The sequence below is a fragment of the Sander vitreus genome, chromosome 9, assembly GCF_031162955.1.
Source record: "Sander vitreus isolate 19-12246 chromosome 9, sanVit1, whole genome shotgun sequence".
Taxonomy (NCBI): domain Eukaryota; kingdom Metazoa; phylum Chordata; class Actinopteri; order Perciformes; family Percidae; genus Sander; species Sander vitreus.
In genome coordinates this window covers 17,319,526-17,334,348 of record NC_135863.1, presented here as the reverse complement: position 1 = coordinate 17,334,348, position 14,823 = coordinate 17,319,526, and the positions used below count along the sequence as shown (strand labels likewise).

Genomic DNA, 14,823 nt, shown 5'->3' with positions numbered 1-14,823 from the left:
CAACAAAACAATCAAACAGAGAACATTTGAAAGGTAATTTACATATTAGAGTCACTGAGTACTCCAAAAAGGATTTATGGTATTATTCGACTTAAAAAATGTGACATACAGTCAGGTCCATAAATATTGGGACATCGACACAATTCTAATCTTTTTGGCTCTATACACCACCACAATGGAGTTGAAATGAAACGAACAAGATGTGCTTTAACTGCAGACTTTCAGCTTTAATTTGAGGGTATTTACATCCAAATCAGGTGAACGGTGTAGGAATTACAACAGTTTGTATATGTGCCTCCCACTTTTTAAGGGACCAAAAGTAATGGGACAACTGGCTGCTCAGCTGTTCCATGGCCAGGTGTGTGTTATTCCCTCATTATCCCATTTACAAGGAGCAGATAAAAGGTCCAGAGTTCATTTCAAGTGTGCTATTTACATTTGGAATCTGTTGCTGTCAACTCTCAATATGAGATCCAAAGAGCTGTCACTATCAGTGAAGCAAGCCATCATTAGGCTGAAAAATCTAAACAAACCCATCAGAGAGATAGCAAAAAACATTAGGTGTGGCCAAATCAACTGTTTGGAACATTCTTAAAAAGAAAGAACGCACCGGTGAGCTCAGCAACACCAAAAGACCCGGAAGACCACGGAAAACAACTGTGGTGGATGACCGAAGAATACTTTCCCTGGTGAAGAAAACACCCTTCACAACAGTTGGCCAGATCAAGAACACTCTCCAGGAGGTAGGTGTATGTGTGTCAAAGTCAACAATCAAGAAGACTTCACCAGAGTGAATACAGACGGGTTCACTACAAGATGTAAACCATTGGTGAGCCTCAAAAACAGGAAGGCCAGATTAGAGTTTGCCAAACAACATCTAAAAAAGCCTTCACATTTCTGGAACAATATCCTATGGACAGATGAGACAAAGATCAACTTGTACCAGAGTGATGGGAAGAGAAGAGTATGGAGAAGGAAAGGAACTGCTCATGATCCAAAGCATACCACCTCATCAGTGAAGTATGGTGGTGGTAGTGTCATGGCGTGGGCATGTATGGCTGCCAATGGAACTGGTTCTCTTGTATTTATTGATGATGTGACTGCTGACAAAAGCAGCAGGATGAATTCTGAAGTGTTTCGGGCAATATTATCTGCTCATATTCAGCCAAATGCTTCAGAACTCATTGGACGGCGCTTCACAGTGCAGATGGACAATGACCCGAAGCATACTGCGAAAGCAACCAAAGAGTTTTTTTAAGGGAAAGAAGTGGAATGTTATGCAATGGCCAAGTCAATCACCTGACCTGAATCCGATTGAGCATGCATTTCACTTGCTGAAGACAAAACTGAAGGGAAAATGCCCCAAGAACAAGCAGGAACTGAAGACAGTTGCAGTAGAGGCCTGGCAGAGCATCACCAGGGATGAAACCCAGCGTCTGGTGATGTCTATGCGTTCCAGACTTCAGGCTGTAATTGAATGCAAAGAATTTGCAACCAAGTATTAAAAAGTGAAAGTTTGATTTATGATTGTTAATCTGTCCCATTACTTTTGGTCCCTTAAAAAGTGGGAGGCACATATACAAACTGTTGTAATTCCTACACCGTTCACCTGATTTGGATGTAAATACCCTCAAATTAAAGCTGAAAGTCTGCAGTTAAAGCACATCTTGTTCGTTTCATTTCAACTCCATTGTGGTGGTATATAGAGCCAAAAAGATTAGAATTGTGTCGATGTCCCAATATTTATGGACCTGACTGTACGTTAGACAAAACCACATTTTGGAACCAGGATTTCAAGCGTCAATAATCATTTGCTCCTAATCTCTTTATCCATCAGTCTGTCAAAGGTTATGGCTGAATTCATTCTCAAACTATTTATGCAGTCAATGGATCAACAGCTCTTCCGTTTTTCAATGCATTTTGGCTTGTGAACGCAACCAGCAGATGCTAAATATTTGTGTTTGCTAGTCAGGGGGAAGTGACCAACTTCCACGTACAGTGACATCATGTACATTCCCCTCTATTCCATCCATTTGATTTTGATACTCATTTCATGTTTCAAGTATTTCTTTGACATTATTTACCTTTATTACATAGTGTGAAACTAAAGTGAAGAGCGGAATGGAAATGAGGGGAGTTAGAACAGACTTGAACTGAGGACATTGTTGGATCTTAAACACCCCTATATTTTGTTTTTATTTTTTCTGGAACTGCATTCTGCAAAATGCAATGAAAAACAATGTTATCATATATGAACCAATATATTTGCATACTGCTGGCATCAGCTTATATCCAAATGAAAAGTATTATTAATATTGGTCTGTATCATGTTTATGTTGATACTTGGTTATCTACAAAGCACTTCATATTGGTCACAAAATAAAAGTATCGTGGCCATGGACAAGCCTAAAAAGTTTGTTTCCAGTTTTTCACCTATTGGTACATCTATAATTCTCCTGTTATTGTTTATTTGGCAGGTTATTATCCAGCTTCCGGTATTATATTTGCCTCCAGGTACTCTTCTGTCTCTTACATCTTGCAGACTCGAGTTTAGGAATTAAATGTACATAAATTAAGCTACTGGTAGTTAGTTACCAAGACTGCCGAAAATGACAAAGACAGATGGAGCCAATACACAATTACAACAATAAGCATGGTAGTACAATTACCATGTCCAGACAATTTTACATACTCTAACAGCACCAGTAATGTACCCAAGGATTCTTCTACCATCTCAGTGGTCAGGGTATCCAATCACAAAGATTTCCCTTTACAATGCTCAGCCTCTCCCCATAATGCTGCTCCTCCTTTCTCCAAAAGGCCTGTGAATTATTCCTCCCTCCCCTCATCTCTCTCCTCCTGCCATCTTCAGACAAGCTGAAGAAATATGTCCGTACATGCTCCGGTGGGAGGAGAGAGTCTGATGCACAGGACTGCAACCTGCCAATAAAGTGGTAGCTACCCAAATGTAGTGCAAAGAAACCACACAATTTCTGAGGTTAATGAAGTAATGTTGTCTTGGTGGTAGTACTTTGTGAAAAATGTCAACTGAACTCATATTGCTTTGGACTGACTGAGTCATGCATGCCTGATCTGCACTTGAGAACAGGTTTCTACATAAATACACAAGTCCAGATGCAGTCATGAAAGAACACAGAAGTTAAAAAATGATGACCAAGGTGGGATATTTAAAAAGAGATGATAGCAGACAGTGCAGGTGATACTGAGATGAGGGAGGACCCTGGAGACAAGGTAGAGAGAATGAGAGGGGATCTCATCCTGGACTGATGGTCCGGGCCATCAGGCCTGACAAAGAGGGCGAGGAAGATGAGAGATTGATAGCTACAGCAGAAAAGAGGAGGCGAGTGAGAGCAGAGAGGGGGGAAAGAAGTAAAGCTAAAGGGCTCTCAGGCAAAATGCACTGCCGGGGGAGAGGGGCCGATGAATAATGGATGCCTCTCTAAATAGAAAGACAGCACAGAGCTGAATTCCGGGCTAGCACAGTGGCTGGCCGGCTCAGAATACACTTCAACCTGTGAGCTGGACTGTCCCGTAAGAGGATGTATCATGGCTCAATCCTGGAATTTTTTTTTACACCATAACATGTCACTCACTTTAATACTGTGTATCAGCAGATGTATTGATCACTGGAAATATAAATTCTGGTAAATGGTATCAGTCTATTAGCGCCTTTCTTTACCCCTCTAAATCTTGGCAGTGAGGCTCTACCAATCACAGTCCATACCTTACCCACACACCAGTCCATACATAATGGCACACAAGGGTATACATATATATACTGTATATCTAGATGTAGACTGGGAGACTGACTTCATAACATGATCAGATCAGGTTTGTTTTATAGCAACTGAGAAATCTCCTCCTGCCCAACATCCTGCACATCTCTGGATATCCAAGCGAACAGCGGATTTATCCAGAATCTCATGCTCCAAACACATTTTTCTGCCCGTTCCTCTACTGGTGATAGATGACATGGTTCCGTGCTCCTCTAGGTATCTGGATAACAGATGTGTCTTAGTGACATATCATTGCTTTTCACAACGTGCTGCAAAGATTCAGATTGTCCTGTGCAAGGACATGCTGCTTTCAAAGTGTGTTGTATCGTCTTTGTTGTCTGTGCTGCTTTTTCATATACACCCTGCCAATTTGCCTCTTTGACTGTGTTAATGGTTTTTGAATAATGCTTATATATTTGGACTCATTAAATTAGAATATAATTTACATGGCTTCGGTTCACCTGTTCTCTGATGTAGAAGTCTCTCAGACTCAGGTAATTCAGTTAATAGCCACCAACAACTTAACATACAAAATTGGTGAAATGAACAAATGCACTTTTAACTTACTGAGGCCTTACAGCTGATGCCAAAGACTCAGACTAACTGTGGCATAAAACCAGTGAAGAGCAGAACAAAGACCAGTAACAACAAACATCCTTTTCTAAATAACACACCTAGCCTGTACAAACATTTGACTGATATAGGACACTGCACACACTCCTCTCTCCTTAATATTTCCTCACAGCCAACAGCCACAAAACATTCTAATTCATACCGCTCTGAACGGTCCTTGAACCTCGATAACAAACCAATACGACCGGGCGCTACAGAACATACTGCTCTATCCCGACTGCACATTCCAGAACACAAACAAACAACGCCTCCTCTCAATCACTTTGTCTGTGACTGGCATGCATGTGGACCATGAGACGTGCACAGGTTTCTCCTTACCCTTCCTTTTGTAGAACCACAGCATACAGCTTCGGAACACAGACATGGGAGAGGGCATGGAGGAGGTGAGAGGGGCAGGGGCCCATGGACTGTGGCTGGTGACCCTCAAGAAGGAGGTGAAGTGGGGGAAGGGGGGTGGCGGTAGTGACGTGTGAGTGGTAAGGTGTTGGCAGGGGGGGAAATTGATACAAATGGACAGATGGAAGGACAGAGATGAAGGTAAGGTGGAGAAGGTTAGTTAAAGACCTGGTGGAGTGATCGAGTATAAAAAAAAAAATTTAAAAAAAGAGTGTCTGCGTTGTACTGGACAGCTCCTGTCAAAAAAGAGAAAAAGGTTGGTAGGACGGGAGGGGTGCGATGCTGTAGCTGGGAGCCAATCCAATCCCTATGGAGTGACTGGTTGGTATGTAGCGAGCGGCAGCAGCAGCGGCGAAGAGCGAACAGCGGCAGAAACCAGAAGAGACCTGAGCTCAGCTTCCAGCTCAGCAGTATTCCCTTATTATTCCCAGAGGCTCAACTGCAGAGACACACAAGCAGCAATCTTCCTTCTCAGCCACAGTCAGGAGTGCCGAGAAAAGAAAAAAAGAAGACATACTTCTCTTCCAGAGGATTCTTTCTAGCTTGCAGTGGAACAAATCTTGTTTATCTACAGAAATTTGTGTCAGTCCAACTTCTACGAGCTTGAAGAAGTTCCACGGAGAGGGAGAAAAAGCTCAAATGAACGCAGCACACTTTGACATTGTGTAGATGCCTGAGTGCATGTGTTTCCTAGCATTAGAACAGACCAATCCAAGTCTTTAAAAGGTGGGGAGGGAAAGAGGAGTGAGAGAGAGAGGGAGAGAGTGAGTGAGATAGAGAAAGCAAATTAACAGCAGGGATGGATGCAAAAGAGATCACAGAGAAAGAAAGCCAGTGATGGTAACACAGAGAAAGGGGGCATAAAGAGAACAAAATAAATACAGGGGGACATCTCACCTTGGAAATGGAAAGTCTTTTGATCTACAGTGATGGTGAATGTGCTATCGTCCTCGTCATCAATGCCGATCACAGCTCCCTGGGCAAACGGAGAGAGAGGGGGAAAAAAGCATGCAGTCAGACAGCGGGACACGTCATACTCCTCTTTCCATTTATATCTTCATGCCCTCCACATGTTCCAGCAGCCCCTGACTGGCTCTATTTTACAAATTACACTTGGTTTGCCTCAGCACCTCACTCTCTTTGCTTCAAAAGCTCAATCTCCTCTTGCCTTATCGTCTCTTTCTCACAATCACTTTGTGTTTCTCTCTCACACATATGAGTGCAGCCTTTTGGAACATGGCAGAAAAGAAGGGAGGGGAGGAGGAGTAGGTGGGATTTGGGAAAGCGAAGGAGGAGAAAGGCAGGGAAGGGTGGAGAAAAAATAGACACAGGGGACCAACAGCTAGCAGCTGACTGGAGAGAAAGAACTGCAGAGAAATCGTGTGCTGGCTAGCTGGGACATTAGCTCCAAGCAACCGAAACAGGGTGTGTGACTTAAGAGCTTCCTTACACAGCAAACCGGAAACTACTACAGGGGGTGGATAAGATAAGAATAGCTGTAAAATAGTTTGCAGTCCAGTACAATTGTGCTCAATAAATACCACCTTTAAAAGGGGTGATAGAATGATTATATAGGGTATTTCACACTGTTCCTTAAGGTCTCCTAATATGTAACATTGGTTGGGCTGAAAATGTCCCAGGTGCTATTCTTTGGACCCTTATGCATCCCTGTGGAATGTCTCTATTTGGAACGACAGCTTTTCTTCCAAATATGTTATGCTCATGAATATTTACATGAGCTGCGCACTGATTGGTTGAGCGAACCACATACACATACATTGGACACGAGACAGCATGTCTCATATTTCAGACACTGCAACGTTATACATTGTTTGTCTGCTATTTCGTTATTAAATTCACTTCTGAGACTTTTTTATGCGAGTATACTATATAAGCAACTATATAAAGCTCAAATATGGGCCGTGTTACGAAAGTTTGACTTCAGGAGCACCACACAGTCTGACGAGAAAGCGGCAGCCTGCTGGGCTCCATACTCAGGGGAAAGTCACCGTTTCTGGGTTACTGGACTACTGGGGCTCGGGTCTGGCCGGCTGCCGGCATAACTATTGTATATTTACAGTTTGAATTTCGTCACAGCATGTATATCACAGCTACCCTAAGGTCTTACAAAGCCAACACTTTTGTCCGATTTCAATTTAAGGCATTTTTGTGAATTTGAGAGGTCTCCTTAGGAGGAGCTGCTAGCTAGGCTATGTGTCCCATTTAATCCAATGGGAAAAGATCGCTGCTACACTTTCGGCATAACTATAGTATATTTACACTTTGAATTTCGTCACGGCATGTATATCACAGCTACCCTAAGGTCTTACAAAACACTTTTGTCCGATTTCAATTTAATGCATTTTTGTGAATTTTAGAGGTCTTGTTAGGAGGAGGCAAGCTAGCGCTCATTGATTGAGCTCCATCCAGCTCACTCGCGGACAAGAGGCGTCAACTCAACACACATCCATTACAAGATTAACTGGAACCTGTGGTAAAAGATTGCGGGTGTAACAAGCTCGCTGACCGTGCTCTCACTCACACACACCGGCCATTTAGCAGGAAGAGGGGAGCTGCAGGCCCTGGAGCTCTGTCAGGGCATCGGTGTTTGGTAGTCCAGTAACCCAGAAACGGTGACTCTGCGCGGGTATGGAGCGCCGCGGGCTGCCGGCTGTGACGGAGCTCCATCTAGCTCACAGTGGGCCGAGGTCTGTGAAGGAGGACAGGCCGGGCGGTGAGGCAGCACCGGCCGCTGTCACGTTAGCCTGCTGAACTCCGACACACAGTCGGACAAAATTTGCAATTAGCCATCAATTTTCGTAAAACGGCCCATATTTGACCTCTACATAGTTGATTTCTCGCATAAAAAAGTCTCAGAAGTGAATTTAGTAATTCAATAGCAGACGAACAATGTATAAAAATCGACCTAGATTCAGAAGACTAAGCGACCTCAGGTCAGTGGTGTAGCCTATGTAAATGTTGGGGCGTGACAAAGATAGAGACTAGAGCCAAATAAGGTAGGCGTTAAGGAGTTGACGTCAACTTTTAGCTTTGTTGAGATTTGCCCGTTTTCAGCAGCAGTTTCAAATTGTGAGATTTGCAGAGGAAAGAGGTGTCGATGGGCTTTTGAGGTTCTACGTATGTCCTATTTACCCTCCAAACTGTCGTTTTTCAACTATGACAAGGTAACATCGGTTTTGCATTCTATCACCCCTTTAAGAAACTTAAAATTTGTATGCTTGTATATGTGTATATGTATATTTGCATTTATACATGTATTTGGTTTTAATTAGTATGTATCAATACATGCATAATTACTTTTTTCCTGCAAAAACATATATTTATATTGATAAGGGGACCAAGTTGAAGGCCAATCTCTTTATGTGTATGTATGTTAAACCTTATCGTTTTTGTAGGTTTATCTGGGGGTGCCACCTGGAGTGGGTGGGGGTTCAGATCTCTTGTCATAAATGCTCAACCATTTGTTTGTTGACAGTTTGATATTTAAAACTGATAAATAAAGTTATAAAAAAAAAAAAAAAAACTTTTTTAATAGGGATAGACCAATTATCCGCTTTGGCAGTTTGCAGTTTATCTGCATCTGCATTTTATTTGCTTGATAACCGATAAAATTAATTAATTAAAGTGCGCTACAGCTCTGTGTCTGTCCCTCTGCTTCGGTTTCACTCACCACTGAGTCTGACTTAATGTCCCGCCCACAACACTAGCTGACTATCTTTTACTGTGTGTTATGTTGAAAGTTTCTAATTTATTAAATAATTGCTTAAAGCATTTAAACAATGTTTTGTGTTGGAGTTTGTAACATTCCAAAATCTTAATTTTGACTTTCAAAGAGATTTGAAATTTTTACTGTAAATGCATATTGGTTCCAAATATCGGTTATCGATTTCATTAACTACTAATAATCAGTATCGAAAAACCAGTATCAGTCGATCCCTAATTTTTAATATTTAGTTCCAGACTCTCAGTGAGCAACTAACTGCAACATTATGATTCATTATACCTGTTGCATTTAAAAAAAAAAAAAAACTAAGTCAATTCCATTGTGATAGAACATGTTCTTTGTTTTGTTTGTTATTTTATCATGTTATCTTTTTTGTTTGTTTGTGTGTGGCATTTTTAGGCCTTTATTATGACAGGACAGCTTAGACATGAAAGAGGAGAGAAAAGGGGATGATATGCAGCAATGGGCTGCACGTCGGTGTCAAACCTGTGGCCGCTGCATCGAGGACTGAGCCTCTGTAAATGGACGTGCACTCTACCAGGTGAGCTTCCTGGGCGCCCTTCTTTGTTTTTTTTATATTTTGAATAGATTTTGAAAGAGAGTCACACCATATGACAACAATAACTAGCAAGCCTAAGAAGGTCCACAGAGCTAGTCAGTTACTTCAAAAAACAAGACGTCTGGTATGTAGAGTATCTTATGATGTGTTAAAGTAATGAGGCTCAACTAATTATTTAACAGAAGATCCATATCCTTAGAAGTAACCCCATGCTTGTTTTTTTCGTCCCAAGGTATCTTATAGGAAAGCCCCTATGATCAGAGACTAGGTCTATAGTTAGCTATGGGAAAATGAATGGTTGAAAGATGACTAGTGTATGAATGGGGCACTAAACATTGCCCTATTATAATAGTAACCATTAATGTTGTTTACTCTCTTTGTAAATGTTTCTACATTGGACGTACAAAGAGAAGTCTTAAGGACTGAGTAAGTAAACATAATGATAGTCTTTTGATTGTGGAAGGAGCAGAATACACTAAACAGTCCTTCACATGTGGTGACTGTTGCAAAAGGAAAAGGAAACCTTTTGGATTTTCAAATGTAATACATATATCCGTTCTGCATGAAGAAACCTCACAAACAAACCCTCTTTAGAAACACTGCTCATGGTTGTACCTCATAATGGGGGCATTATACTACTATGATCTGATTTGTAGTCATAATTGCTAATGCTAATATTTTGAAATCGCTGTTGTCATTTCATTCTGTGATGAAATAATGTTTCCATTGCCTTGTCTGTGTGAAGAATTTATACTTTTTTGTTTTCACAGTGTTTTTTCTTCTGCTGATCAGTGTCAAAATATCAAATGATATCCCGATTCAAAGTTGTAAAGCGACAATAAAAATGGAAGCAAATATCATAAAATTATTGTATTGCAATAAATTGTGTCACATTGATCCAACCCCTAACTGAAACCTCTGACCCATGACTACGGGCCTACACATGACACTGAATCCTCTTTTCAGGTAGTTTCAGGAGATACTTCCTCCCTTCGCTGAGATCAAATGATCAATCAGGGCGCTCGGCAATGCCTTTTTTACCAAAACAGGTATGGTGACATAAAATATGGCTTTCACCATTGCTTTTGTAAAAAAAAAAAAAAATTTATAAATGAACCTTCTGACAATAAGATGGCAGACGTTTAATATGTGGCTGACACAGGTAGGTACAGATTCTGGCTTTGGAATGCTGCTGGGGGTCTACAAGTTAGCAATGTTTAAAGTTGGGAATTTGGATAAGGAGGAAAAGCCTGTTTCTACTTCACTTTTGACTTTTTTTTTTTTTTTTTTTTAAAGTCACAAATGTCTTAAATAAGGAGAGAGAAACAAATGTTTTCCTGAGTGTTTTATAATTCGTCAATTTAAACCAATAAATGTAATCCTACCTTTAGATCTGCCCCTCTGTTGGTTTCTCTCAAGACAAATAGAAAACACTATATTTTCAAGAAAAGAGATCTCATTCTTTCAGCATCAATGTAGGTTCAGTCCTTTGAAAAATCCTACTGTATTAGGAATCTTTCCCTTATCGTAGTAGTACAACTGCTGCCATCTAGTGGACATTACTCATTACACAATACTAAACACATTGCATGGGAGAGCTAAAAATGTGCAGCCATGGAGCTGTGGATATGGCTGCAGGAATCTATTGACACCTGTTAAACAAGGCCAACGAATCAAGCAGTTAATATATCTATATAGAATATATATTAATATATAGATGATAACTGCACGATACAGCTTATAGTGTACCTGCCTTTTATGGTTCAGAAAGATGGCATTGCCAAAGCAGACCTTGTCAGAAAGTCATACATATGATGTACTGCACTCTGGACAACAATGCTCTGTGGAAACTCTTCCAAATACTTGGTAAAGCAGGGCAGCAACTCAGCCAAGCATACATAGCATTAGTCTATCAAAGAGAACTGTCTGCCAGGAACAGGATGGCCTTGATCCTGAGAATCTTACCCTGAGTCGCACACAGCCTCTTCTGGATCCTCGCATCATCTTGTCCTTTGACTGTAAATCAACAACAGAAGAAATCCGGGATTAATACAGTCAGTATGCAGGGCTAAGGATAACTGCATATTAACAACATTGTCAGATTGTCCTGTACTGTATGTCAAAAGGTTATTAATATCTATGAGCAATTTGATCCAACTATAGTCTTAGAGTCTTTGCTCTTAAGAGTTGAGAGAGAAGACTCTCCTCTCTTAACTCAGGTTTTGTATTTGAAGCAGGGTTTTAAAACAAAATCATAAAAAATGCTTAAGAAAATAGAATAAATAAAAAATGTGGATAAAAAATCATACACTGGATGAGGGCAAAGGAGGTGACTAAAGTCGTATCACCTAAAGTCTGACTCAAGCACAATTTAATCTACTGTTACTGCATGCTTGCTTTATGATGTTAAGGTCAGTTTTTCTCCTTACTGACTCAATTGAAAATGTTGTTATACATCAGATTAGAGCTGCCACCAACCATCATTTTTATTATCAATGAATCTGCTTACCTAATAATTTCTGGGATCATTCTGTCTACACAATGTAAGAACATAGTTAATATTGCCTATCACAATATCTCAGAACCGAATGTGACCTATTTAAACTGCTTGTTTCGTCTGATCAACGGTCCAAAACTCAAAGATATTCAATTTATCATCACAAAACAAAGAGGAAAAGCAAATCCTCAAATTTGAGAAGCTGAAACCAGCCAATTTGATCAAAATCAGTCAGTCAATCAATTCACTAATCAACTTATTGTTTCAGCTCTATAATCAGATATTGTATGGAATTGCTACTAGTTTATTGTTCAGTTTTAACTTGTATAGTATACATTTATCAGATTCAGGACTTTGTCCACAGCTCTGTATCAGTGGAGCATGTACAGTTACTGCAGGTTACCAGGCAGCATATCTCGGCCAACACAGTGATTACTTTCATGCAGCGATCTAAACAACACCATCAGTCAGGGCTCTTCAAGCAATAGAGTTACTGGAAAACTACAACTGTTCTGTTCAAGTCAACAAGACAAATGAATGCTTTGACGACTCCGTCAACTTGCTGAGAGGAGTGGACAGCTCTTGGTTGTCATCTTCCTTACAAATTGTACAGTAACAGTAACACTGACAGTTTATCGTCTGCTTTTCTCTCGACATTAACGTACTAATCAAAGTACAATGAATGCATTGACGTGAGATTTATCAAAAATCGAACTAACGTTAGCAACCACTGTCTCATCACGCGGTGTCTTGTTAACGTTAGCTATTTAGCTAGCAAAGCAGCGAGTGTCAGGCTCTTATTTAAATATTATACACAACAATCTTCTCGTCAACATACATAATTTGGTCTCTCTCACCTAACCTTAATGTTGTTAACTCTTCACTGTAATGTTACACCGAGTCGGTGTATTTCAGCTTTTAGCTTCGCTAGCTAGCTAGCTACATTAGACGAAAAAATACTGCCACTCGATTCGTCAGTTGATCTTCGAGGACTGTTGCTATTGGCTAACGTACGGAACTGTCATCAAAGAGACTCGCCTCTTTGTGCCAGCTGAGACTCCTGACAAACACAAGGCCCTTATCCCACTTGGGTTTGACAACCAGCGACAACTCCTTCAGTCTAACCTATTGAGCTGATCAGTTCTGCATTTACAAACCATGGAAATGAACGTACCGTGTAGTACGACAGTAAGCCGGCATTGTAGTCCAAAACGAACCAACGGTACTGCCAACCTTTCATAACGTTAGTCCACTTGCTTAGCGGCCCCTCCATGATGGACGCCATCTTTACAATAGGCTACGGTTGGGGAGGAGTCGCCGGCAGGATGCTGCTGATGAATATGATGGTAATGAATATGATGCTAACCCAATGGATGTATAAAACCAGTGGTTCCCAAAGTAGAAGTTGGGTCTGGGGACCCCTAGGGGTCCTTGAGGGGGGCCCCTAGCAAAAAGGGGAATCATATATGTTCACTATAAATCCATCCAAGTTACACAATGTATGACTATTTTGATCATGGGATTCACACACACTTTTTAAGATTCTTTTTTGGGCATTTCCGCCTTTAATGCTATTTAAAGCTATGCAAGGGGGAGAGAGAGGGGGAAGACATGCAGGAAAATCATCCCAGGTCGGACTCGAACCCTGGACCTTCTGCGTCGAGGCATAAAACTCCAAATATGCGCGCCTGCTCTACCAACTAAGCTAGCCTAGCCACAGTTCCATACACTTTTTGTCCGATGGGGGACCCTGGGACAAACTCTTATCAAATGGGAGTTCGTGGGCTAATTTGTGCCAGTTTAGAGGTCTTTGACAGGAAACCACTGTATTAAAACATGGAAGACTTAGTCACAGTCTTTATTGGAGTAAAAGATGGAATATCCTACAAGTAAAACTCCTGCATTCAAAATTTTACTTAAGTGCAAATGTCTTAGCAACAAAATGTAGGCCTACAAAAAGTGGGTGTAGAATGGCCCCACCAGGCTTACATTGTTGTATTGTTTATTGGATCATCATTATTTAATCACAAACCTAATAGCAGCATTTTAATGTTATAGTTTAGTTTAGTTTAGTTTATTAGTTTATAATGTCGTGGACAGTCCCTTTTAATGAATTATACAGTAAAAGGAGCAGCTTTAGCCTCAACGGCTAATTTCCAGCTGTAGTCCCCGGCCAGCTGACAATAGGCATCCTAAAATACAATGATTAACATATTAAAATCAGTTACATTACATCTATAATAACAGCAAGCCTAAACAAAAAGAGTTAAAACATACAAAAAAGTGGCACACAAACAGACAAGCACAGATAGTGGAAATGGCATTAAATCAGTCCATGCAGTTAATACAATATAAAAGAGACAAAAGAAAAGAGAAGAGTCTCAACAGCAACAATGACTACGTCACATCAAACACATGTCACATCTGACAGATTAATGTGTACAATAATAGTTATCAGACTGCCATGTTTTAAGGTATTTTGTGAAGGTGGAATACGTATGTATATCTTTGATTGTAGTGGGCAATGAATTCCAGTTTTGTAATGCTGTAACAGAAAATGATAATTGGCCAAATGTACTTTTCCTGAATGGAACCTCGTGTGGTGCGTCTGGTAATATGACTGCTGTTGTTACGTTGGATTATGAAAGAATTCAAAGGGGGAGGAGCAGTGCTATGCAGCATTTTATACACCAGACAGATGTTTTTGTATTTAATTACATCTTCCCAGCTCAGCAGTTTACGATTATTTAAGACAATACAGTGATGCGAGCTGTTCGGCTTCTGGTCCAAAACTTTGAGTGTTTTCTTATAAAGAGTAGCCAATGGCTTTAATGATGAGCTGTTAATTTATCCTAAACTTGTCAGACAATATGTTAGATGTGACATAATCATGGCATCCATAAATAATTTGGCAGTATTAAAAGTTAGTGAATTTCTAATATATTTAAAATTGGCTAGGCTAAACTTGACCCTATTGCACACTTTCTTAATATGTGCTTTAAAAGCAAGATTAGAGTTGATAATAATGCCCAGATACTTAAATTGTGGCACAATCATAATGTTTTGCCCTGAGATGGTTATATTTGATAGAATATTACATTGTTTTTTTGTGAAAAACATTCCTACAGTTTTATTTACATTAAGTTGAAGGCATCAACGATTTAGTCAATCGGTGATCTTATCCATGGCTGTGGTA

General features: G+C 40.3%; 1 protein-coding gene across 2 annotated transcripts in view; it reads right to left on the bottom strand.

Annotated features, from left to right (window-relative positions):
• The window catches only part of osbpl9 (oxysterol binding protein-like 9), a 41,740-nt gene extending 28,813 nt beyond the window's left edge, over positions 1-12,927 (bottom strand). For both annotated transcript variants that reach the window (XM_078258997.1, XM_078258998.1), the window contains exons 1-3: positions 12,802-12,927; positions 11,096-11,146; positions 5,724-5,802 (exon numbers count right to left, since the gene is read on the bottom strand). In XM_078258997.1, the coding sequence (XP_078115123.1) occupies positions 5,724-5,802; positions 11,096-11,146; positions 12,802-12,912 (241 nt within the window). In that variant the 5' untranslated portion in view covers positions 12,913-12,927. The remainder of the gene's footprint in view (positions 1-5,723; positions 5,803-11,095; positions 11,147-12,801) is intronic.
• Positions 12,928-14,823: the final 1,896 nt, after the last annotated feature.